General features: G+C 42.1%; 2 protein-coding genes across 3 annotated transcripts; both read right to left on the reverse strand.

The window, feature by feature from the left end:
- Positions 1-8670: 8670 nt before the first annotated feature.
- Positions 8671-11163, reverse strand: Ubqln3 (ubiquilin 3). Of its 2 annotated transcripts, none has more exons than XM_051192518.1 (2): positions 11053-11163; positions 8671-10774 (listed from the first exon to the last, which is right to left on the reverse strand). In XM_051192518.1, the coding sequence occupies exons 1-2, from the start codon at positions 11154-11156 to the stop codon at positions 8773-8775; spliced, it is 2106 nt and encodes a 701-aa protein (XP_051048475.1). In that variant the 5' UTR covers positions 11157-11163; the 3' UTR covers positions 8671-8772. The 2 variants fall into 2 exon arrangements, with proteins under 2 accessions (XP_051048475.1, XP_051048474.1); XM_051192517.1 differs by having other exon boundaries at positions 8671-10807.
- A 9495-nt stretch (positions 11164-20658) lies between these two features.
- On the reverse strand, positions 20659-22964 carry Ubqlnl (ubiquilin like). The gene has a single exon (XM_051192519.1). The coding sequence runs from the start codon at positions 22689-22691 to the stop codon at positions 20862-20864; it is 1830 nt and encodes a 609-aa protein (XP_051048476.1). The 5' UTR covers positions 22692-22964; the 3' UTR covers positions 20659-20861.
- Positions 22965-24299: the final 1335 nt, after the last annotated feature.

A 24299-nucleotide genomic window follows, 5' to 3' on the forward strand; every position in this document is an offset into this window, starting at 1 on the left:
CTAATCCCAGCAGCCATACTAGTTAGTCATAGAGCCAGGCAGTGGTGGCATACACCATTAATCCCAGAACTCAGAAGAAAAGCAGATGTATCTCTGCTATTTCAAGGCCACACTGAGCTATATGAAATTGATCTAGTCCTAAAGAGAAACAGCTCACACAAAGGTGATCTCAGCACTTGCAATCACACAGGCCTTTAATCCCAGGATTTGATAGGTACAAAAGGAAGAAGCAAAGTTAGTCTTGAAGACTTAGTCTCTAGCCACCTTAAAAAGAGCATAACAGTCTGAGTGAATCTGAGGAGCAGTAAAGTTGGGAGCAGTCAGGATTTTCCCTTTGGACTGAGCATAGGTAGAGAAGTACGAGCTAGTGACTGTCTGCTTTGCTTTTCTGATCATCAGCTTGAAACCCAATATCTCTCTCTGGGCCTTTTATTTTTCAGGTTACATTATTCCACATTATTTCAGGCACTTTTGCACACATCTGAAATGTTACAGTATGGAGAAGTACTTAAAAGTGTGATTTCTTGGATTACTAGAAATCTTTTCATTCCCTCATGAAGACCTGAGCTGGGAAGCCCAGCACCCATGTAAAAGGCCAGGTATAATGCTGTAAGGCTGTAAATCAAGCATTGGGAGGGGTATGGATATCCCTATAACCCAGGGATCCTGGATAGTCAGTGTAGCTGGACCATCACCTTCCATTTTAAGTAGGAGATATTGTCTCAAAAAACTAACATGGAACATATCTGGAGTCAATATCACTCTCTAGTCATCACACACACACACATGCATGAATAAGTGCATGTACAGACACATATGCATGCACCTCAGAGGATGTGGAGAAGAAACACCAGAGATGGGTATTGTTTTTTATTTTATGTGTATGTGTCTAGGTATGTATGTATGCATGCATGTATGTATGCATGTATATAGTATACAGATAGATACCCACAGAGCCCAAAAGAACATGTTAGATTCCCCTGACATAGAGGCTACAGGTGTTTTTGAGGTATCCAGTGTGTTTTCCTAGAACTGAACTTGGGTCTTCTGCAAGAACAGCAAGTGCCCTTAAACCACTGAGATACCTTTGCAGTCCCCCAAAATCGCAATTTTGCTAAAACATGTGGAAAGGCCATCACTGAGGTACTAGTTGTGGTATCTGAAAAGTGGAATATTTTCTTTATAGTCTTCATTTTCCTAGCACATATCAAAATTTACATATATAAATCCTTACTAGAATAGTGTTGGCTTTCTACCTCTTATGTCAATTGCATAAGAATCAGAATGCTATAGAAGCCTCCTGAGGCCTAGGGATTGTGCACACACAAGGGAGCCCATTCGGGCAGAGGCCCATCCACAGCTTGCCAACATCCTAGTCCCTCTTTTACCCATGGGAGGAGCCCACCTTCCAGTGCCCTGCTAGGAGGCTCCTGAGGATTTGGGACTGCATGCAGGGGACTGGCCCATCTGACATCTGCCAGTGTCCTGGTCCCACCTCCACCCACAAGAGGACTCCCACCACCACCCACCAGAAGAGGAGAGCCATTGGAGTACTGGACCTGCTTGAACCCACTGGAAGACAACCTTGGTCTGGTACCCACCAGAAGAAGGAGACCCCACCAGTACACACTGGGAGAAGGGATGAGTAGACACACTATAAGAACACAGTCAACAAAAGAAAGATCAGTATGATGCCAGCAGAGTCTAGGAACTCCATACCAGCAAGACCTGAACATTCCAATACAGATGAAGCAGACAAGAATGACCCTAAAAACAACATTATGACAATGATAGAGACCCTGAAAGAGGTAATGAGAAAATCCCTTAATGAAATGGAAGAAAAAGAAAACAAAAAAAAAATCAAGAAATAAGCCGGGTGTTGGTGGCCCATGCCTTTAAACCCAGCACTCAGGAGGCAGAGGCAGGAGAATCTCTGTGAGTCTGAGGCCAGCCTGATCTATAAGAGCCGGTTCCAGGACAGGCTCCAAAGCAATACAGAGAAACTCTGTCTCGGGGGGAAAAATTGAAGAAATAGAGAAAAAGACAACCCAAAAATTGCAAGAAACAATTCAAATGGCAAGGCTTGAAAGATGAAATGGAGACCAAAAAAAAAAAAAAAAAAACACCACAGACTGAGGGGAATGCTGGAAATACAAAACTGGGCAAACACACAGGATCTACAGATAGAAGCATAACAAACAGAATACAAGAGATGGAAGACAGAATCTCAGGAGTTGAAGATACACTAGGAGAGATAGATTCAACAACTAAAGAAATTCCTAAGTCAAACAATCCCTGACACAGCATATCCAGGAAATATAGGACACCATGAAAAAGCCAAACCTAAGAATAATAGGTATAGAAAAAGGTGAATAAACACAACTCAAATACCATCTTACGCCTGTCAGAATGGCTAAAATCAAAAACACCAATGACAAGTTTATGCTGGAGAGGATGTGGAGAGAGGGGAAGACTCCTCCATTGCTGGTGGGAGTACAAACTTGTAGAGCTGCTTGGAAATCAGTGTGGCAGTTCATCAGGAAAATGGAAATCAGTCTACCTCAAGACACAGCAATCTTACTCTTAGGCATATAAAAGATGCACATTCATACAGCAAGCACATCTGTTCAACTATGTTCATAGGAACATTATTTGTAATAGCTGGAACCTGGAAACAACCTGAATGGCCCTCGACTGAGTAATGAATGAAGAAAATACTGTACATTTACACAATGGAGTACTACTCAACAGAAAAACACAATGGAATCTTGAAATTTTCAGGAAAATGGATGGAACTAGAGTTCCATCCTCTTGAGTGAGGTAACCCAGTGGTATGTACTCACTCATATATGGATTTTAGACATAGAGCAAAGGATTATCAGCCTACAATCCACACAGCCAGAAAAGCTAGGAAATAGGGGGGCGGCAGGGCTAATAGAGACATACATGCTCCCCTGGAGAAGGGGAAAGGGACAAGATCTCCCAAACAAATTGGGAGCATGGGGGGGGGGGAGAGGGAGTTAGGAGAAAGAGAAGAGGAGAGAGATGAGCATGAGGGAGCAGAAAGATTGAGTCAGGGGAAGAATAGAACAGAGCAAGAAAAGAGATACCATAATAGAGGGAGCCATTATAGGTTTAAAGAGAAATCTAGCACTAGGGAAATGTCCAGAGACCCAACTAGCAATCTAAACAATAGTGGAGAGGATACCTTAAATGCCCTTCCTCGATAATGAGATTGATGAGTACCTTATATGCCATTCTAGAGCCTTCATCTAGTAGCTGATGGAAGCAGAAGCAGACACCCACAGCTGAACACTGAGTCAAACTCCAGGAATTCAGTTGCAGAGAGGGAGGAGTGATAAGCAAAGGGATCATGACCAGGCTGGAGAAACCCACAGAAACATCTAACCTGAACAAGGGGGATCCCAGTCTGATAGCTGGAAAACAAGCATAGGACAGACCCAGATTCCCTGAATGTGGTGTTTGGAGAACTGGGCAGTCTATGGGGCCTCTGGTAATGGATCAATATTTATCCATAGTATATAAATGGACTTTGGGAGCCCATTCCACATACAGGAATACTCTCTCAGCCTAGACACATTGGAGAGGGCCTAGGCCCTGCTCCAAATGTTATGAAAGACTTTGAAGACTCGCCATGGAAGGCCTCACCCTCCCTGGGGAGCAGAAAGAGAATGAGATGGGGGTTGGTGGAAGGGATAGGGGAGGACAGGAGGGTGAGGGAACTGGGACTGACATGTAAAACAAGCTTGTTTCAAATTTAAATTAAAAAATTATCAAAAAAAAGAAAGAATCAGAATATCATCTGAAAGGATCCATTGTGTAACCAGTAACAGTGCAGTTTTCCCTCACAGGTCCACTCATAATATGCATTAGAAAAAGTATATACTTAAAACCACAGCCATTAAAATTTAATGTTTAAACCATCTCAGAGTTGAAAGACTTATGAGAAGAAACTATGATGTCAACAGAACAGAATAAACTTGTATAATTGCAAACATTCCCTACTCTAGAAGCAAAGACATCTCTTCTGAGTTCCTCAGTTCTGTACTAACTTGTAACTGTCATGAAAAGCTATTACAATCCCAGCTACATTCTCTGAAACTTAAAGTCTACTGGAAACTGTTTAGAAAATTGTACAAACAAAAATAAATGTCATTTTGTGAGGAATGATGGTCTGAGCATTTTTGTCACCATTTCCTGAAGTTATAACAATTAACTATGATAAGAGGACAGGATGTAAATACGGGCATATACATGGCTAAACAATAAGACACCTTGACTCTATGGATGTATTTGCAGGGGTCAGAGATGCAACACTCCCAACAAAATACTAAAGGTTATGCTCTGTTGGGAACTAAGGATTAAAGCAGAAATGAATTTCTCCTGAGTATAGTGATTAACAGCATGGGTCCTAGAAGTGGACAGCATAATTTCAAATCTTGACTCTTGAAGAGCACGTTCTAATTTTATCGATGTGCTTTCCCTCTTTGTGTGTTTCAGTTTTTATCATCCTTAAAAATAATAACATGGTTATGGAGCAAGAAAAAATTAGTCTTCTCCAAATAAAAGCCTCATGACAGTTCTCCAATCCTAACCAGTTGGGCTTAACTAAGCATTCATATGCAGGTAGCGATAAATGAACTCAGTTGGTTATATTTATTTATACATTGTGTGTGTGTGAGAGAGAGAGAGAGAGAGAGAGAGGAGAGAGAGAGAGTATTGTAATAATAAAGAAGTTGTGAGGCTGAAAGGGAGTGAGGGAACATAGGAGAAATTGGAGAGCAGGGGAGTATGGGATGGGAATGATGGAAATGCAGTGTTCTTGTATGGAATTTTAAAAATAAAACAAACTGAACATTAAAAACAGAAAAGATAACAATGCTATGCAGAAAGCTATGGTATCTAACACAGTTAGTTACAGCACTCTGAGGCTGAGGCAGGAGTTCCTGTTTCAAGTGTAAAACCAACCTGGCCTATGTAGTAAGAACCCACATTAAAAAAAAAAAAAAAAAAAAAAAAATCAGGAAACTTCTCTTTGCATCTGTGTCCTTCTAAAAGCTAATGCTGTACTTTCATCATACTAGATGTTATTTACTAGATGTTATGGTTTCTCTGTTTTCAGTCAGTCTATGGATGGCTATCAACCAATGATGGTGTACTCTGGCCAGGCCTTGAGAATCTGATTCTTAAAATAGTCCTTTAGCACAGGCTAAGTTTTAGTTTTTAATGCTTTGAGAATTACTAGAGCACTTCACTTACAACTTTTCCACTCCCCTCCCCCATCATGCTTTCTGTGTCTCTTCCAATCCCTCTCAACCTCATGACTTTTTTACAATTACATGTATTATATGAACATAAATGAGGTGTACATGCAATTTGCAATGAAATTCAAGGTGGTAAAAAAACAGTTATTTAAAATATGGTAAACACAGAAAAACAAGGACTGTGTCCTCTCTCTCCTGAAGCTTAAGTCAATCAGAGAGCTGGAGACATAGCATGTGTGAAGCCTTAGGTTTGATCTCAGACAATTTGAAAGTAAAGTAGAAATCACACTGAGAAGGGTATAAGAAGATTGGATTTGATGCATGTATTTTCCATTTAGGCAGAATCTATCTCTCTGTATTCTGTTAATATGTACAGCTAACACATGTAAATAGAACTATTATATGAAGAAGCTATGACAAGCAAACAATTCACAGCCAGGAATGGTGGTACACATCTTTAGTCACAGCACTCAAAAGGCAGAAGCAAGTGGATCTCTGAGTTTGAGTCCAGCCTGGTCTATAGAGTGAGTTCCAGGACTGCCAGGGCTATACAGAGGAACTTCTGTCTTGAAAAAAAGAAAGAATGAAATAAAAAGAGAGAGGGGAGGAAGGAAGGAGACAAGGAAGGAAGGAAGGAAGAAAGGAAAAGAAGAAGCAAGCAATCCACTGAACACTCTCCTAGACAAGAGTTTTTAACTCATCCCAACTGGTCTTTCCATTTTTAAGGAGCCTTCAGGATTCATGTCACTCATGAACAACAGTTAAGATTTGTCTTTTGGGTAGATGAGTGGGTCTGTGCACATGCAAAGATGGGTGCCCTTGGAGTCCGGAAGAGGGCATCAACCCCCAGAGCTGGGATTACAGGTGATTGTGAGCTACCCTCCCCAAGCAAAGGTTCTGGGAATCAAAATTGAGTCCTCCTCACTATGCACTCTTAACCATTGAGCCATCTCACCTACCCCAGTAATTTCTTGCATGAAAATTATTTCCCTATTGACCTTCTAAAGACAGAAAATATGTATCTTACATCTTCTGCAGTTAGACACACCCTGCAGCATGCCCCTTCTGAGTTACAGGAAATTGTGGGGTTAAGCTTACCTCTTGATGTCCTTAGAGGTGCAGTAAAAAATGTTTTTATTTGAACATGATTTCTCTCAATAATAGGAAACAGGCAGGGAAAATTGGTGAGCTAATGGCTGTATTCCCCACCAGGAGACTAAAACATGTCTCCAGGGAAAGTTGTCCCTAAAAGTTGGTCTCATCTTCATACCACATGCTAGTAGTTTAACTATTCTAAGATTTGGATGGTTATGGGAAGGAAGGGGAAAGGAAGATTGAATTCAAAAGGATGCTGCACAGTCTCTCTGACATTTAAATACATACCACAGGTGGTTTTCCCACAGAGATACAATCCATTGAAGACCTCATTCCTTTTCTGTACTATAGCGTGGGTAGTTTTGTTTGTACTCCTACTGTGTGAAAACTTTGACTTAACAAACCATATTTGATATATATACGTGTGCATCTGTGCATGGGGTATGCTCGTAGGGAAATGCACTGGAATATATTATTTGTGCCTTTCTTTCAGTATATATTGATGCACATATTCCTGTGTATAGGTCCTGAAAACCATGGCTCCCTTGATTCACTTATGGATTGTAACATGTTTACCCTAGAGATATCACAGGCAATGGGAACAATACTTTTGTTAAGGTCTGTGTCCTAAGTCCCTCTTACTATAGTATTTGTGCATATTATTCCTCCTTCAGGGACAGCCTTCCTCCCTTTTAGAAGCTTTATCTGCTTTACTCTGAACATTTTTCAGCTTTCATCCCTGGGTGGCTTCTGTGTCTCCCCAGACTAGACTATCAATAAACCTGCTCATGCTATTTCAGAGATCTTCCCCTGTTTTCTTCTGTGTGTGCAGCATGAATGATATCTCTCCTCTCTCTCTCTCTCTCTCTCTCTCTCTCTCTCTCTCTCTCTCTCTCTCGTGTGTGTGTGTGTGTGTGTGTGTGTGTGTGTGTGTGTGTGTGTGTGAAGACCAGAGGCCAACCTGCAGTGTCAGTTCCCATCTACCACTTTGTTTCAGATAAGGTTTCTGTTGCTGTTTTTCCATGTACACCAGGATCAAAGGCTATGAGCATGTGAAGAGTCTCTTGTCTCTCCCTCACACCTTTCTGTATGAGCCATGGTGTTACAAACACTCATGCTATAAATCCAGCTTTTGCATGGCTTCTGAGGATTGGAAGTCAGGTCCTCAATTTTAGCTGTAAGTGCTCTTACACATGACCCATTTCCCCAGACTCCTCTTTGTTTTCTTCTGAACTTACCATTGAATATAGACACAAATAAAATATATTTTCTTTGAACAGTTACTGCCAGTATACCAAAAACCAATAAGGGAACAGTTGTATCTATTTACTCACATTGAGTTCCAAATACCTAGATACTAAGTGTAGCCACTTCATAATTGACCTGGAAAAAATGTAAAAACTCAAGTCTCCTGGCAGTTTACAATGCTTACTGCTCTTGCAGAGGATCTGGGTTCAGTTCCCAGAACCCACATCAGGTTGTTCTTAACAGCCTCTAAATCCAGCTGCATGGGTCTGATGCCTTCCTTTGGCATCTATAAGCAAAAGGATGCACAATGTGCCCATATGTTCACACAAAGCACCTAGTAAATAAATAAATCTGCAAAAAGAAAAGAAGTAGGAAATCAAAGAAGAGCAAAGAAGAAAAAAGGAAGGAGAAATAATAATAATAATCAACCCTAAACCTAAATCTGGCTATAAAACCTAATACAAACTGGCTGAAACTGCAGAATATATAATTATAGTTGAGCCTGAATCCTTGCTCCTGTAGCTCATATCCACCCAGTGATTACTGTCAAGTCTGTGAGATAGCCTTTAGGGACAATAAATACAAGAAGTTATGATCTTTCTCTAGCCAGGCAAGTAATAAGGCATAATATAACACAGAAGATGTGGTAGCAACTCCTATAGTAAGCAAAATCTGAAAAACTTCCAGGAAATCCATGGGCCTTCCACTTCAAAGGGTGGCAGCAACATTCCTTCCCATTCCCAAGCTTTTGGCTCCTCTAGCTTACACCTATTAGCTTCCTAAACCCTTCAGAACAACAACTTTTACCATCTGTGCTTCTCCCCTTTTCTCAGAGCTCACAAGAATCAGACTCAAGCAATAGCTGGCACTAGAGACTGGATGTAATTGCATATCAAGATAGGTATACACAGAGCTCTAGAGGGCCTCAGGTAAGGAAGTGGCAGGCACAGTTGGGTCACACAGCATCCCCACCCTATTTCTGGCTTTTTGTCTTCTTCACTGACTCCAAAGCATGTCTCCACAGTAAATGACATCATAGTAATTTGGTTTATAGTGCAGCTGTATTCAAGAATAGGAGAAGTACGGTAATAAGACATGGGGGAAAGGCACAAAGGAAAAGATATGGTCCGAATAACTAGAACTCCTAAGGCTTCCTCAGCTTCTCCACAGCAGCATCTACATCACCCCCTGTAGCAATGAGGGCCTGGAGATTGGCTTCGAGATTCAGAAAGCCCATAGCCCGTAGCTGCTCCAGTTGCACCCGGAAGTGAGCCTCCAGTTGTAGCTGCTGAGGGTTGGTACTAGCTAAGGCTTGTAACACCTGGAGGAAGGGAGTGGAATGGAAGCCTAGCTCTGCAGAACCCTGTGCTTGGGAAACCTGAGGAGCTGGAGCTTGATGGGGATCCTCAGACATAACAGCACTGTCTCTAGATTCTGTACCTCCTGTTATTCCACTCAACCCTGTCAGGCAGGGCATGAACCAAAGTAGGAGGCGAGGTGCTTCGGTAGCTAGGATCTGCAGACCCTGCTCAATCTGTACCAAGGCTTGCATGACACGGGGATTTGCCATGGCTGCCTGAAGGTGAAACAGTAGTGGTAGTTGTTGGTGTATCTCATTCTGTATTCGAGGGACTTGATTTGTGCCAGCTGGTCTCAGAGGCCTTGGATAACCTGTTGGAGGCAGCCAAGGGGATTCTGGAGCTCCAGTAGTAGCTGCCACAAGGGAAGATAGTGTAGGAACAAATGGGGACCTGCTGGCAGAATCTCCGATCTGAGAAGTAAGATTGGGCAGGCTAGTGCTCTGCCCGGGAGACCCCTTCCCTGTGTCATGTAGGCTTCCGCCTTGTCCAGTACTGTTGTCCGATGAGTGCCTCGAGAAAGTTGGGCAGGAGGATTTTCCCTTGACTGCTACTGACTCTTTGGGCAGAGACTGGCCTGACCCGGGTTTTTGTGATGAGGGTAAAGTTGGTGGGACTCTGTTTTCTGATAGTGGTGCTTCCTGGCTTGGGCTCTGAGTGGGGACAGTACCCTGCAGATAGGGTCCCAGGGACTGGAAGGTCTCGTGTAACTGCTGGAGATAATCAAAGAGTCCTGTATTACCTAAAAAGCTTGGAAGCCTATTTCTACTCTCAGATGCCTCCTGGTCCCCAGACTGTCTTCCTTGTCTGCCACCTGGGACCCCATATGTGGAAGTCCATGGGTTTGGAAGAGGGTCACAATTCTCTGTCCTTGATGGTTGGTTGCTGGTGGTGGTGGTACTAGCAGTAGTAGTGGTAGCAAAAGGATTGCCACCAAACTGTTCCTGTACTGCATTAAGCATAGGATCCATAATATCTGTATACATAGTACGGAGCACATTGTAGCCACCAGGGATACTTTCCAGGTTACTAAGTGCGCGATCCTGGCTACGCATCATCTCCTGCATCATGGAAGGGTTACGTAGAAACTCCATCGTCTGCCGCATGATTTCGGGGTTGTTAAGAATATGACCAATCTCGGGGTTCTGCTGGATCAGCTGCTGCATGTGAGGATTGTCCAGAACCAGCTGGCGCACCAGGCCTGTGTTGGACAGCAGACCCTGGATGAAGGGGTCATCAACGAGCTGAGCCACAAGTTCAGGCACTGAGATGTGCTGCCACATGAGTGAGCCTGGCTGGTCAGAGAAGCTACCTGAGGTCAGACCCAGGCCACTGAGGCCTGTGAGGACACCTAAGCTGAAAGGAGACCCATCCACAGGGTAAACAGAACTTGACTGAGGGAGTACTCCAAGATTGGGGCCTGGAGTAGAGACTGGAGGAGCTGGGCACTCAGTGCCTGTGGTCCGACGTTGCATCTTGATGACCAAGTGAACTGTGAGGCCATCTCGCACTCCACACTGTGCCAGTGAGTCAGGGTCCTTGAGGATTTTTCCCGCAAAGATTAGGACCAGCTGATTTGGATGTGCCTTAAAGCGTTGTGATATCTCTTCCTTCAGCTGCCGGATGGTGCACGTGTCTACAACTGAGAAATCCTCCTTGTCCTTGGGTGTCTTCACTGTCACCCTGATGAGGTGGGAATCCTGGGCTGGCGCTGGGCTGCCCTGTGGTAGAGCTTCTCCACTTTTGGCCATGGTGGGCAGCAGGAAGCCCAGGTCTGTGGGGACACAGCTGAGGGGATAGGAGTGGGAGACGGAGATCATCCTTTCAAACAATGGTGACAGTAAAAAAGGAGTATAAAGAGGGCCTTGGGTCTTGGAGCAGGGGAAGGTGTAATGTCCACATGAAAAGGACCATGAGGTCACTTGGAGAGGGATGTTTGGGAAAATTATGAATTAAGATGTGTTGGTCAGGGAAAAAACACTCAGGGCCCAGGAAAATGGTCCAGATGATGAATGATGGGATTGGGGGGAGGGGGAGTAAAAGGGCCTGATCTGGGGGATACACACCAAATCTGCTGTGGCCCCGTCCTTCCTCTTAGGCAGGGCTCCAAACTGCCCTCATCTTGCTGCACAGCCACCCCGTAGGCCTTCTGGGCTGGAACCCATTCCATCAGGTCACCTCTGTGACCTCAGCACTGACATCACAGCCTCAGACTATGGATACTGGAGACTACAAGGCGATCAGAGTTCCTGGGAATCCAACTCCACCCCTATTTAACTTCTATTTACCTTTATCTCAAATTACTTATTAATAATGAGGCCCCTGGGATGAGAATTCCTTTTTAGGTCAATGGTCCTCTTCCATACAGCACTATACATGGTAGATGGAGATTCAGAGTAGAGTTAGGGCCTCTGTAAAAAGTTCCTTTGGGACATGTAATATCTCTATTGAGAACTGAATTCAGTTGACCATACTTGAAGATTTCTTTCCAAATCTTCAGTTCCTTTTTCTTTATATTCAATTTAAGCAGAATATACATATATGTGTATAAACACACACACACACACACACACAAACACACACACACAAATAGTATGGAGTGTGAGGAAGAGGTAAAAAACTGAAAGTTTTGTAATTCTATAATTTTTTGGACAGGAATGGCCATATAAAAAACACTACATGAGGGAAATTATGCAGTTCAGATGCATGTAGTTAGTAATAGATACTTGAGATATTTACTTTTATCTAGCAAATATATAGAAATTTGGCAACATAGTTAAATATTGCAAGTCTGGAGTGCATCCATGTTTAGATTACTTGAAATTTGGGCTGGTTAAGATTATTCAGTGGATCACCTAGGAACACCTGATTTTTGACAAAACAGCTAAAATTATACAATGGGGTGAGGACAGCATCTTCAACAAATGGTGCTGGCACAATTGGATGAGGGTGTGTAGAAGACTGCAGATAGACCCACGTCTGTCGCCATGCACAAAACTCAAGTCCAAATGGGTCAAAGACTTCAACATCAATCCAGCCACATTGAACCTCTTAGAAGAGAAAGTAGGAGGTACCCTTGAACAAATTAGTATAGGAAACTGCTTCCTGAACATAACTCCAGGGGCACAGACACTAAGAGCAACAATTAATAAATGGGACCTCTTCAAACTTAGAAGCTTCTGTAAGGCAAAGGACACAGTGGACATGACCAAACTGCAGCCCACAGACTGGGAAAAGATTTTCACCAATCCTATATCCGACAAAGGGCTGATCTCCAAAATATACAAAAAACTCAAGAAACTAGTCAATAAAACACCAAATAACCCTATTAAAAAATGGGGTACAGAACTGAAGAAAGAATTCTCAATAGAGGAAATCAAAAAGGCTGAAAGGCACTTAAGAAAATGCTCCACATCCTTAGCTATCAGGGAAATGTAAACCAAAACAACTTTGAGATACCATCTTACTCCTGCCAGAATGGCTAAAATTAGAAACACCAATGATGACTCATGCTGGAGATGATGTGGAGAAAGGGGAACACTCCTCCACTGCTGGTGGGAGTGCAAACTTATACAGCCATTTTGGAGATCAGTATGGTGGTTCCTCAGGAAAATGGGAATTAGTTTGCCACAGGACCCGGCAATCTCCCTCTTAGGCATATACCCAAATGATCCACATCCATGCAACAAAGACATCTGTTCAACTATTGTTCCTAGCCGCACTATTTGTAATAGCAAGAACCTGGAAGCAACCTAGATGCCTCTCAATTGAAGAATGGATAATGAAGATGTGGCACATCTACACAATGGAAAACTACTCTGCAGAAAAAAATAATGGTATCTTGAAATTCGCAGGCAAGTGGATGGCACTTGAAGAAACCATCCTGAATGAGGTAACCCAGTCACAAAAAGAGGAACATAGTATGTACTCACTCATATATGGATTTGAGACCTAGAGCAAAGGATCACCAGCCTATAATTCACAACACCAGAGGAACTAGGATACAAGGTGTATTCTAAGAGATTCATATAAAGTCCCTCACAGAACTGGAAAGGGACAAATCCCCCAGAGCACAGGGGAAGTGGGGCGGGGGGCAGTGAATGGAGAGAGAAGTAGGATAAAACGAGGGGGAGGAAAGGAAAATACGCGCGACTAGGAAGATTGAGCCTGGTTAGGAATAGAAGACAGGAGAGAGAGAGAGATAAACAGAGAAACAGAGAGAGAGAGAACATAAAAGAGGGAGCCAATATTGGTTTGAAGATAAAATTTAACACAAAGAAAGGTCTAGAGAACTACAAGACTGCTGCCAACTAACAATTTGAGCTTCCTTGAAAAGGCTACCATAAATGCCCTTCACGGATAGTGAGATCAACAACTAACTTATCCATGGAGTCCTCATCCAATACCTGTTGGAAAGAGGAGCAAACACCCATACATAAACACTGAGTCGAACTAGAACCCAGATGCAGATGGAGAGAACAAGACCAGAATGCAGAAACACATAGAGACAGCTGACCTGAACAAGGAGGAGCTAATGGGCCACAAGACTGATAGCTGGGAAGCCAGCATGGGACTGACTCAGGCCCCCCTGAATATAGGTCTCAGCCAGAAGGACTGAGCAGTCTAAGGGACCTCAGACAGTGGAGCCAGGATGTATCCCTGGTGCACAAAAGGACCTTGTGGACACATCCCCCATGGAGGGATAACTGCCTTAACCTAAAGACAGGAGAGAAGCCCTAGTCCCAACTTCACATGACCTGTCAGATCTACATGACCCCAACTGGATGGCATTCCTCTACATATGGAATTGGGGTGGGGGGATGGGAGGGGAGGGTGGTTAGGGTGCATGTGAGAGGGCAGAGTGGGTAAAAGGGAGGGAGGGAGGGAGAGAGGGAGGGAGAGGGAACTGGGATCAACATGTAAAATAATAAATTAAAAATAAATTTAAAAAAATGCTTTGTCTCCAAAATTTAAGTTCAAGAACAGGTTACTGGGGAAAAGGATTTCTATTTTTGTTTCCACAGAAAATGAAAAGTGGTGGATTCCTTCCAGACTAATGTGGTTTGATCAAGCCAGACTGCCTGAAACAGAGTACCCGGTGATCCTATATTCAAAACAGCTGGACAAAGCAGCCTTACAGACTACAGCCAGGATTTCTGCATCTTCTTAGAATCCCCCATGACAGTGCCCCTTACCAGCAGGAAGTAGTTTGGAAAGAACGACACCCAAATTCCCAACTATTGTCTATAAATGTTGTTTGTTTTCATTTAAATGGACTTGGTTATTAAAAAAAAAGATTATTCAGTGGAATTGAAGTACTCTTGCACTCTAGGTTCTGTATAACCCCTCAGTCGTGAAAAGGTAATCCTTGCTAGACAGAAACTTGCTGACTTCCAGTATTGTTATTTTGTCTAAAGTTCTGTAAATACAAGCTTTAATGTTATCTTTGAGAAATCTATGTAACTAATAGTCAACAACATAGAGACAGTACAATTCTGTTATATATGTGCCTAATGTTCTGTTGGCACTTAATAAATTTTAAGTAAAAAAAAAACAAAAAATGCCTAGTGTGTGTGTGTGTGTGTGTGTGTGTGTGTGTGTGTGTGTGTATGAAAAATACTAAAGGTTCTGATTGTACATAGATTGGGATAGATTTGAAAAATACTGACTCATAAATAGTTAAAATGTGGAATATTATAATACAGAGCAGGAAGGACAGACAAAAAGCAGAAAATGAGTGATCAAATGACATTGCAAAAATGACAGAATAACCAACTGTCTCAAATTAGGCTGATCATTTCAAAGCATTGAGGACTGACTACAGAAATTTTTTAACTTTTATTTATTCTTTGACAGTTTCAAAGACAATAACAATGAATACAGCATAACTCCCTCACCCATTCCCAACTTGAACAACTCTCAACACATCTCCCTTCCACCCTTTTGTTCTCTCTTCTTGTTTTTGTTTCTTATAATCCAGTAAGTCTAATTCATGCAGCCTGCTGGTATACTAACTGGACATGTTGGCTTGAGCTTACACAGCTCTTGTGTAGGTAACTAACTGTAGCTGCAGTGAGTTTGTGAGTGCAGTGCCCATGTCATTTCAGAAGTCAGCATGTCACAGCATTCTTTCCCATCCTCTGGCTCTTATGTTCTCTTCAACGCTCTTCCATGATGTTCCCTGAGCCTTGGAAGGGTTGATACAGAGTCTACCTGCGGCTAAGAACTGGGGTTGACCACAGGATTTCATAAAAAGGGAGCAGAATACTAGCTGTAGAATAGTGGTGGGGAACAGGAATCCTGATTTAAGGGTGTTTAAGAACAAATGAGTCAGAAAGCAAGTAGATCAAATAAGAGTAGAAAAAATGAGAGAGCGGAGTTGTGATGCTTTTTAGTGCCCCATGCTTTGTTTTCTGAAGACCAGCATGTGATAGTTTTATTTTGATGAAAACACTCCAACAAGGAGGAGGAAAGTGGTGCAAGAGAGGAAAATGCAATCACAAGCCTGAGTCCTGAATAGACAGAGTGAGCAAGTGCTGGAATGGATGACTTGACTTGTGAATGTGGACTGCTTATTCTTCATATCAGAATGGAAGGCTGAATGAGTAAGATGAGGCATTAACTTGATAGTCATTTGACAGCAAAGGCTCATGAATGTCTTTGGATCTTGTTGGTCTTTTGGTTGAAAGAGGTAAAATTTCCTTGAAAATTTAAGACTAAAAAAGATGATATATTGAACTTTTCCATACAGCAGGAAAGATATGACATATTCATTACAAAGAATAAGAAATGATCATTTCTGTTAATCTGATGCAACCAACATTCATATCCCCTAGGAGATTTGTTAGAAAAGAAGTTGGAGCTCCAGTCTAGATATACTGAATCAAAATTCTTAGAATGTAGTTAGAAAACTGTGTTTTAAATCACTGCCCCGATGTGATTCTGATGTGGATTCTAGTGAGAATTGTTGCCTATGATATGTGGTTAGGATGACTGAATAGGTTAACTGAGGCTTTGAGTAATGTATGTATGTAAATAAGACCAGCAAACATGGCTATGTGCTTTCTTTGTTTATACTGATTGAGCAGAGCTGGGCATAGCTATGATGAATGTACTAGAGAATTGTTCCATTGATGGATCCAAAAGTCATCTTGAAAGTAGAGAATGTGGGTCCAGAAGCATCCAGAAGGTGGAAAGTCTGGAGAGAACAGAACCACAGTTCCTCCATTCTCGGTAAGACCACGTGGAAATACATAGAAATGGGTTAATACTTAAGACAGAGCTAGCCAATAAGAAACAAGTAACTGGCCAACAGCATAATATCAAATACAGAGTCTCTGTGTGTTATTTGGAGCTGGCGCGGCGGCTGGACAAGACTGGCGGTGGGACAAGAAAAACCTTACTTCTTACATATGGTGACCAGGTGACTAATAAGAACTTCACTTAAAATTTAACAAAAGCTTTAAAAAGGGTTTAAAAACAAAAGAACAGAGGCAAGCAAGGTTTCTTGGTAGCAGCATTTTTCTCAGTTGGACTCTGACTTGCGAGAGACGAGCAGATAGCACGCTCCTTTAAGGAAAATTTCCTGACTCAGCATAAGCGGCAAAAAACTGCAAGGCTTTTAAATAACTCTGCTAACAATTTATTGGTGTGTACAAGAGCTGGCAATGGCAGTGACCACATCTCCAAGCCAGCAGCGTGCTGCTAGATGGCAGCACAGACCAAGGCACTGAGCACAGTTTTCAGTGGTAAAAGGTGGTAAAAGTACCCGCTGCCACCTTTGTTAAACCTCGGCTGACACAGCTATGACCTTCATTTCAGCAATGTTGTTGTTTACCAGATAAAAGACTAGTGGCCAGAAAAAGATAAGATTTACAGTAAAGACAGATTCACATTAAGAAAACCTCTAAAGGCTTACAGTGTGTTTTAAAATATAGGTAAGCTTGGGAGAAGAAAAAAATGGCTTTAAAAAGACAGAGAACTGCTGGGTGTGGTGGCACATGCCTTTAATCCCAGCATTTGGGAGACAGAGGCAAGCAGATCTCTGTTTTTGCAAAATAAACCTGGTCTTCAGAGTGAATTCCAAGACAGATAAGAGTTACACAGTGAAACCCTGTCTCAAAAAATTAAAAAATAAAAGAAGAAAGAGAGTAATAATAAAGCCATGTAAAAATGAAAAGCTCAAAAAGAATCTGTATACTATATGCCATTATATTGTCTTTATATCGTTTGACTGCTGAAGAAACAACTGTTAAAGGAAATACTGCTAGATTGATTCAATTTATATATTTTAAAAATGCTTTGACTCCAAAATTCAAGTCTAAGGACAAGTTACTGGGGAAAAGGATTTCTATTTTTGTTTCCACAGAAAATAAAAAGCTGTGGATTCCTTCCAGACTAATGTGGTTTGAGCAAGCCAGAACCCCTGAAACAATGTTCCTGATGATCAAACATTTAAAACAGCTTGAACAAGGCAGCTGTGCAGACTACAGCCAGGATTTCTGTGTCTTCTTAGGGTCTTTATGACAGCGCCCCCTACCAGCAGGAAGTAGTTTGAAAAGAACGACGCCCAAATGCCCAAATATTGTTCACAAATGTTTGTTTTCATTTAAATGGGCTTGGTTATACATGGTTAATGACCATACCAATATTCTTTTTAAAGGTAAAAAGGCAATTATGGTATAGATATGAATACTTTGTTTTGGAATGGATTTTCATTTATTGATACAATTTAAGGTCAATTTTGTGATGTGTATATTTCTCCTCTTGTTTAGGTATTGTGTAGAAATGTAATGTATAATGTAGTACAGACTATAGATAATTACCTATGATAGTCAAAACTTAGAGTAAGGTGAATTAGGTTTTCTAGATATATAGAGATGTATTTGAGATAAATAGGCATTCTTCAAACCTTTCAAAGACCTACAGAATATGGCATTTAAAATGGTTTATGGTTTTTCGTGACAATGAGGCACAATTGCTCCTGGCAACACCACCTGAATCAGAAAGGAAGATGGACATTGAAGAAACTCGTTATGAAGTTTGCTTTCAATATAGCAAGACTAGCCATTTGGACAAGATACTGCTCTTGTCTGGACTGTTTGACTTTATGCTATATAAACTGGACATGCAGGACCCACAGAAGAGTGACTGCTGATACAAGATGGACATTGCTACAGAGTTCCTGCTTCATGGAAGAGTCTGCCAGATGGTCTACAGGACACAGAGAAAAATGACTGACAAACTGCCAATACCAGAAGATAGTTTAAAGTTTCCTACTTTGCTGAAGAGTCTGCTAGACACACTATGTCCTATGGGCTGAAGATGGAAGATTACAGAACTTCAGGTGACTGACAAGGCAAGATGTCTCTGTCATTTCTAGAATTTATATACTATCCTTCTGTGGTCTTTGAAGGAGTTGAAGACAGATAGTAATGGTTATAGTTTTCCTTAGTTAGGCTTAAAGATAAGTTACATATAGGACTTTAGACTCACAAATATAGGATAGATGATAGAATAGTTTCTTTTAATCTTGCTAAATGTTAATGGACTAAATAGTGTTAACTGTGATTCTTATTTGATAACTGTTATGTGATATATTTTGCTATGTTAAGGTTACAACCCTTTTTTTTATTTAGACAGAAAAGAGGAGATGATGGGAGATACCATTATATATATATATATATATATATATATATATATATATATATATATGTTTCTCATACTGGTTAATAATAAAGCACTGTTGGCCAATAGGAAAGGAAGACAGGCTGGACTAGGAGACAAGGAGGAAAGAGGAAGTAGTAAGGAGGAGTCAAGAAGGAGAGTCTGGAGAGAACAGAAACGTCGTTCCTCCGCTCTCGGTAAGACCACATGGAAATACATAGAAATGGGTTAATACTTAAGACAGAGCTAGCCGACAAGAAACAAGTAACTGGCCAACAGCATAATATCAAATACAGAGTCTCTGTGCGTTATTTGGGGCTGGCGCGGCGGCGGGACAAGACTGGCGGTGGGAGGAAAAACCTTACTTACACAGGAGGTGCAAGAATGGCACCCACTTCTGAGAACATCAATAATAAAAGCAGCAGCTACTGTGGTGGAGAAGCAGCACTTCAGTGGACAACTTCCATTACAGACAACAGCTAAGGGAGTCCTTGAAAGATAGCTGTATGAGGGTTTTGTTTGGACTAAGTTATGTGTTCCTAATCATAAGATGGAGATGTTTGGAAAACTAGTGACATTTTTAAAGACAGTGTGTGTGAAGGGTCAGTATTTTGAAATATGGTGGGATGAAAAATAGGAAGATGATATTCCAGCATGGTTGGTATGTAACTGTCATTCCAGCACTTGGGAAGGCAGAAGCCAGACGACCAAAAGTTCTAGGCTAGCCTGGGCTACATAGAAAGGCTCATTTCTATCTATAGCTATCTATCTCTATCTATTATCTATTTATTCTACCTATCATCTATCTACATCCATTTAAACTTCCTATCATGTACCTACATATCATCTACCTATCTTGGGCTGTTTATATAAAGTGAGAAAATTTGATATAGCTATAAGTTCTTCATTGAGTATGTTTTTGATAGATTGTAGTGATAAAGTAGGGTCTGAAAAGAGGCTTACTAGAAGTACTGGAACTTTGTAGTCCTGCCTCCTTTACAGTTGCTGATGATGATAAATTCTAGGCCAGCTTTTGGATACAAGAGAGTCTATCTCAAAAACAAAACAACAAACTATAGACACAATGCCAGTCATTAATTCTCTAAATAAAATATTAGAACATTTAAAAAAACAAAAAGGAAGAATGTTTTGTCTATTTAGTCAATACCTGAAACCATGCCAACTTATTACATTATATAGCAAGAGTGTATTGCTTAATAATTGAATCATAATTGATTGTGTATCCTGCCAGGCAGAGATACTTTTATCAAGGTGGGAGGAGAAGATGGGGCTTGATGAAGTGTATGATATCATGCAGGGGCAGAGTGTCCTATGAAGGACTGGGTGGAGATGATGGGAATCTTCAGTGAAAGTGGCAGTAGCTGTACCTCTGATTGCTAACAGAAGGCAAGTCACAATCTAAGTCTATAATAAGACTTACATGATAATACATGATAATACATGGAAATAATAATCAGTAAGAGGCTCCAACTATAAACATCAGTATCTCATTCATATGTGAATTCTTCTTACCTGCATCTATGAGGATCTATCTTTCCTGCTCTTTCCAGTTAAATTCAGCTTTAAAAAACATAACTAAATATCAATCTTTATAACTAAATATCTGGGCCTATGTGATGTTCCCTTTATTTCACAAGTCTCTTCCACTACATATGGTCTATTCTTATATACACATCCTTGGATGCATGTGTTTGTTCCCTGACAATTGTATAAGAAACTGCAATTATCTATCAAAACAAGCATAAAATGTATGTGTTTGTGTCTGTAGGCAAAACAAAGACATCAAGCACATTCTGCTGATTTCTTGCATGGCAGCGCAGAGGGTGGACAAGTTAAACATGATGATGTTCACAAGTAATCCCAACACTCAGGCAGCAAAGGCGGAACTATCATCACAGGGTTTAAGGCCAGCTTGGTCTAAAAAAAAAAAAAAAAAAGACTGTCTCAAAAACAAAAATAATAACAAAACAAGGCAAAGCCTCTGATGAAGGTAAGTAGGTGTAGCCATTTTATTGACAGATCTTCTAGCCATGACCAGTGATCTAGTATTCAGTTGAGCAAGCATTGATCGGTTTTTTCCTGTTCCGGGACTTCTCCCAGTTAGAAGCATCAGGAAAGGTAGGAAAGGCAGGTGAAGTGGTCAAATGGGTCAACATGGAGGTAGAAAGCAGGTGAAGAGATATGCTGGCTATGATCCCTGAGATCTCTTGAGCTTGTGAATAGCAGCATTCGTGTCACCATCAGTAGCAATGAGAGCTTGCAGATTGGCATTGTAATTCACAAATCCCATGGCTTGGAGATGTTCCATCTGTTTGCTGAAATGAACCTCGGGGGCTTGTAGGGAATGGGAAGGATCTCCAGATGGGGGCTGTACTCTCTGCAGGACTGTTCCAGATTTGGGGCAGCATTCAGGCCACTGAGGTTCAGCCATCTCTGGCACATTCAGGATCCAGGGCACCGTATCTGGGTAGTTACAGCTGGAAGGAGGAAGCCAACCTAGACCCCACAGGTAAGGTTCAATGCATGGCAAAAGAATAGGAGCCTCTGTAGCCAATAGCTGCAGACCATGCTCAATTTGTAATATTGCTTGTGATGTTTTAGGGTTGGCTAGGGCTAAAAGCAAGTCAGAAAGTTGTGATGGCTGCAAGGATGTGGGTGACTGCTGCCTCCACTGCTCATTCTGTTGGGGCATGTTCATGAGCAGCAGCATCTGAGCTGCCATGTGTGGGTAGTTTCTCAGCAACTGGATCATTCCTCCTGTGATCTGAGAGCTGTTCTGCTCATCTGACTGCTGGAGATCTTCCTCTAACCACTGGTTAGAGCTACCTAGAGGGAGGGTTGTACCCTTATCTTTCTGAAATTCTTGGGTGACTACTGTGCTGGGTAAGGCTGGAATCTCAGCTGGCTGCTGAATAGCACAGACATGGCTTTCGCCGTTGGTGGTGACTGTGGCTGGAATTTCCCTGGAAGCATTGTTAGCATTGTTTTGAGTAGCATTTGTTGGGGTGATTGATGATAATCCACAAGAATTGGCGTAAATGACATGGACATTGGGGGATTGTTCCCATTGTTCCTTAGATGGCAGTGGAGATAGGGAAGGAGTCTGGACTTGTTCTAGTACTTGTCCAGCCAGAAGGGCTGTAAAAGAGTTGCTCCCTAAAAGATCTTGCATGCCATTGAGCATTTGACCATTGAAATCATAGCTCTGGCCCAGGACATTGTTCCCAATTGGAATTGTCTCTAAGCCCAGGTATGGATGTAGGTTTGGTGGATGCTCAAGGTTCTGTGCTGGCTGATTTATCTGCATTATCTCTTGGATAATGGCAAGGTGCCTGGCCAGCTCCAGAGTCTGACATAGGATCTCAGAATTTTCAAGGAGATGGGAGACTTCTGGGTTCTGCCGTATGAATTCTTGTATATCTGGGTGTTCTGAGATCAGCTGGCGTATGAAATCCATATTGGACAACATTCTCTGAATACAAAGATTCTCCAACATTTGTGCAATATGCTCTGGATTATCCACTTCTGGATTTTGAGTACCCACCTTGGGTGCATCAGATTCCTTGAGGAAGGATGATTCCGCTTTGGTGTGACCCATGCCTACAGATTGGCACAGCTTAGTGCTGTTTCCTTTGGTGCTTCTGTCTTGATGGCGGGGATTTTTGGTTAACAGGTTCCGGAAAGAATGAGCCAGGGATCTGGAGCCATGCTTGGACTTGATGACCACGTGGATGATATGGCCATCTGTGATGCCCCTTTGGCTCAGTATGTCATGGTCTTTGAGAAGGCGTCCCATGTAAACCAGTACCAATTGGTCCATTTGGCATTTGAAGTGAGCAGATAGTTTCTCCTTGAATTGCCTCACTGAGGTATCACCAGGTACTGTAAAGTTGTTCTGGTGGCCTGGTGTCTTCACAGTCACTCGAATAACACTTGGAGAGATATTCCCATCTGCAGGCACACCTGCAGGACATCTGCTCTGGGGCATTCTAGGTGTTTGAAAGATAATATGCAGCATAGACCTTAGTGGGTAGGCAGATGGAGAGCAGGCAGAAGCAGGGGCAGAGAGGTGAGGGCAAGCAAATGGTCCTGCTGGCCTTTGTTGCAGGTGTTTTGTTCTGAGGTCATAGGTTAGTTTTTCTTGATGTCCCCCAAAAGGATGAACTGCTGAATCCAGTATTATCCGATGTTGTACCCTCACCCCAATTCTCCAGATGTGGCCCAGCTGAGGCCTGGCGTGGCTACTGACTCATACTTGGCACAGAGTAGACTAAATAGTGATGACCCTTCACAGCTGCCCCACCCCCAAGGGCATGACCTGTTCAGACAAGAAATATTGTGATGTCAACTTGGGCCTCACAATATGCTTGATGAAGTGGGATGAATAAATTTGGGGGAATGGGGACCTCTCTCTTCCTAATAAAACAAACTAGGACAATTTTTCAAAACTGGAGATAAAATTTCCTAGTAAATAGTAGTAGTAGTAATTCAACAGATATGGAATATGTGTTTTTTAGAGCTGTGTGTAGGTCCCCCTTTGGAATGATTAGGTTTATTAGGTTTAGTGTTGGATCTGATGAAACCAAAAATAAATAAACTTCACTCCAAAGAGTGAGAATGGAGTCTGCATCACAAGAAGATCTTATTAATTTTGCTGATGGTCTGGACAAAGTGAATGTTAAAAATGGAAATGGTGATTAGAAGTGAGATATGCCTTTAATCCTACCACTCTGAAAGCAGAGGTAGGTAAATGTCTATGATGAGCCTGGTCTACTTAGTGAGTTCTAGTCCAGCCCGGGCTGGATTCTTTGTGGATTTCACAACATGCATCCTGATCCCAGTCATCTCCCTGTCCTCTGCCTTCTGCCCTCTGCCCTTGCAACCTCCCCCTCAAAAGAAAATTTTTTAAGAAAAAACAAAAAAAGAATTTTAACTCAGCATGGAAGCTGTTGTGTGGCCCATTGAGCCTCACAGTACATCCTTTAGTTCATACATCTTTACTTGTAAGTGTTCATTCCAAAGTGTCATTTATCTGGTTCAAGGTGTCTGCGTTGATGTCCACGACTTCTATTACCACTGAAAACAGTGAGGATAGGGCTGCACAGAGCTGACCCTGCTCACCAACTGCAGCACCCAAGAGAGTGGGCCCTGAATCTCTGTAGTGCAACACAGATGAGCTATCTCTGCTGGCATGGGTGGTGCAGGTGAGTGGCCGAGATTTGGAGAGCTTGCCCCATGGTGGCTTGAGTAAGTAAAAAACAAACAAACAACAAAAATATCCCCTCTTCTTTCCCTTGCTCCTTCCCACTTCCTCATGCGAGAGAGCTGGTCCTGGTCACAGGAGTGGGAGAGCTGTGTTGATGTCTATGACCCATGTTGCCACCAAGGCCATGAAGACCTGTGGTCATTTTGGTGTCTAAAGGCCATGGCACCATGGGGGCCATGTTGACCTGAGTGGCCTGTGCTGCCACCAGGGAAAATAATGGCATCCAGACCCAATCTGCTGCCAGGGGCCATGGCCCTGCAGCACCCAGCATCTGTGTTGATGTTCATGGTTTCAGTAACCATTGAAGGCCATGTGGATGACTGGGGTCTGGTCAGATACCCGAGTCCATGTCCAAGGGCC

This window comes from Phodopus roborovskii, unplaced genomic scaffold (genome assembly GCF_943737965.1).
Source record: "Phodopus roborovskii unplaced genomic scaffold, PHOROB, whole genome shotgun sequence".
In the NCBI taxonomy this organism is placed as follows: domain Eukaryota; kingdom Metazoa; phylum Chordata; class Mammalia; order Rodentia; family Cricetidae; genus Phodopus; species Phodopus roborovskii.

What these genes read in the sequence shown, in the direction of transcription:
- Ubqln3 (XM_051192517.1), bottom strand. Translation starts at nt 11,156, where the DNA reads ATGGAATGGGTTCCAGCCCAGAAGGCCTACGGGGTGGCTGTGCAGCAA. An exon ending in ACGGGGCCACAGCAGATTTG is followed by an intron (nt 10,808 to 11,052) that starts GTGTGTATCCCC and finishes ATTGTTTGAAAG; the next exon opens with GATGATCTCCGTCTCCCACT.
- Ubqlnl (XM_051192519.1), bottom strand. Translation starts at nt 22,691, where the DNA reads ATGCTGCATATTATCTTTCAAACACCTAGAATGCCCCAGAGCAGATGT.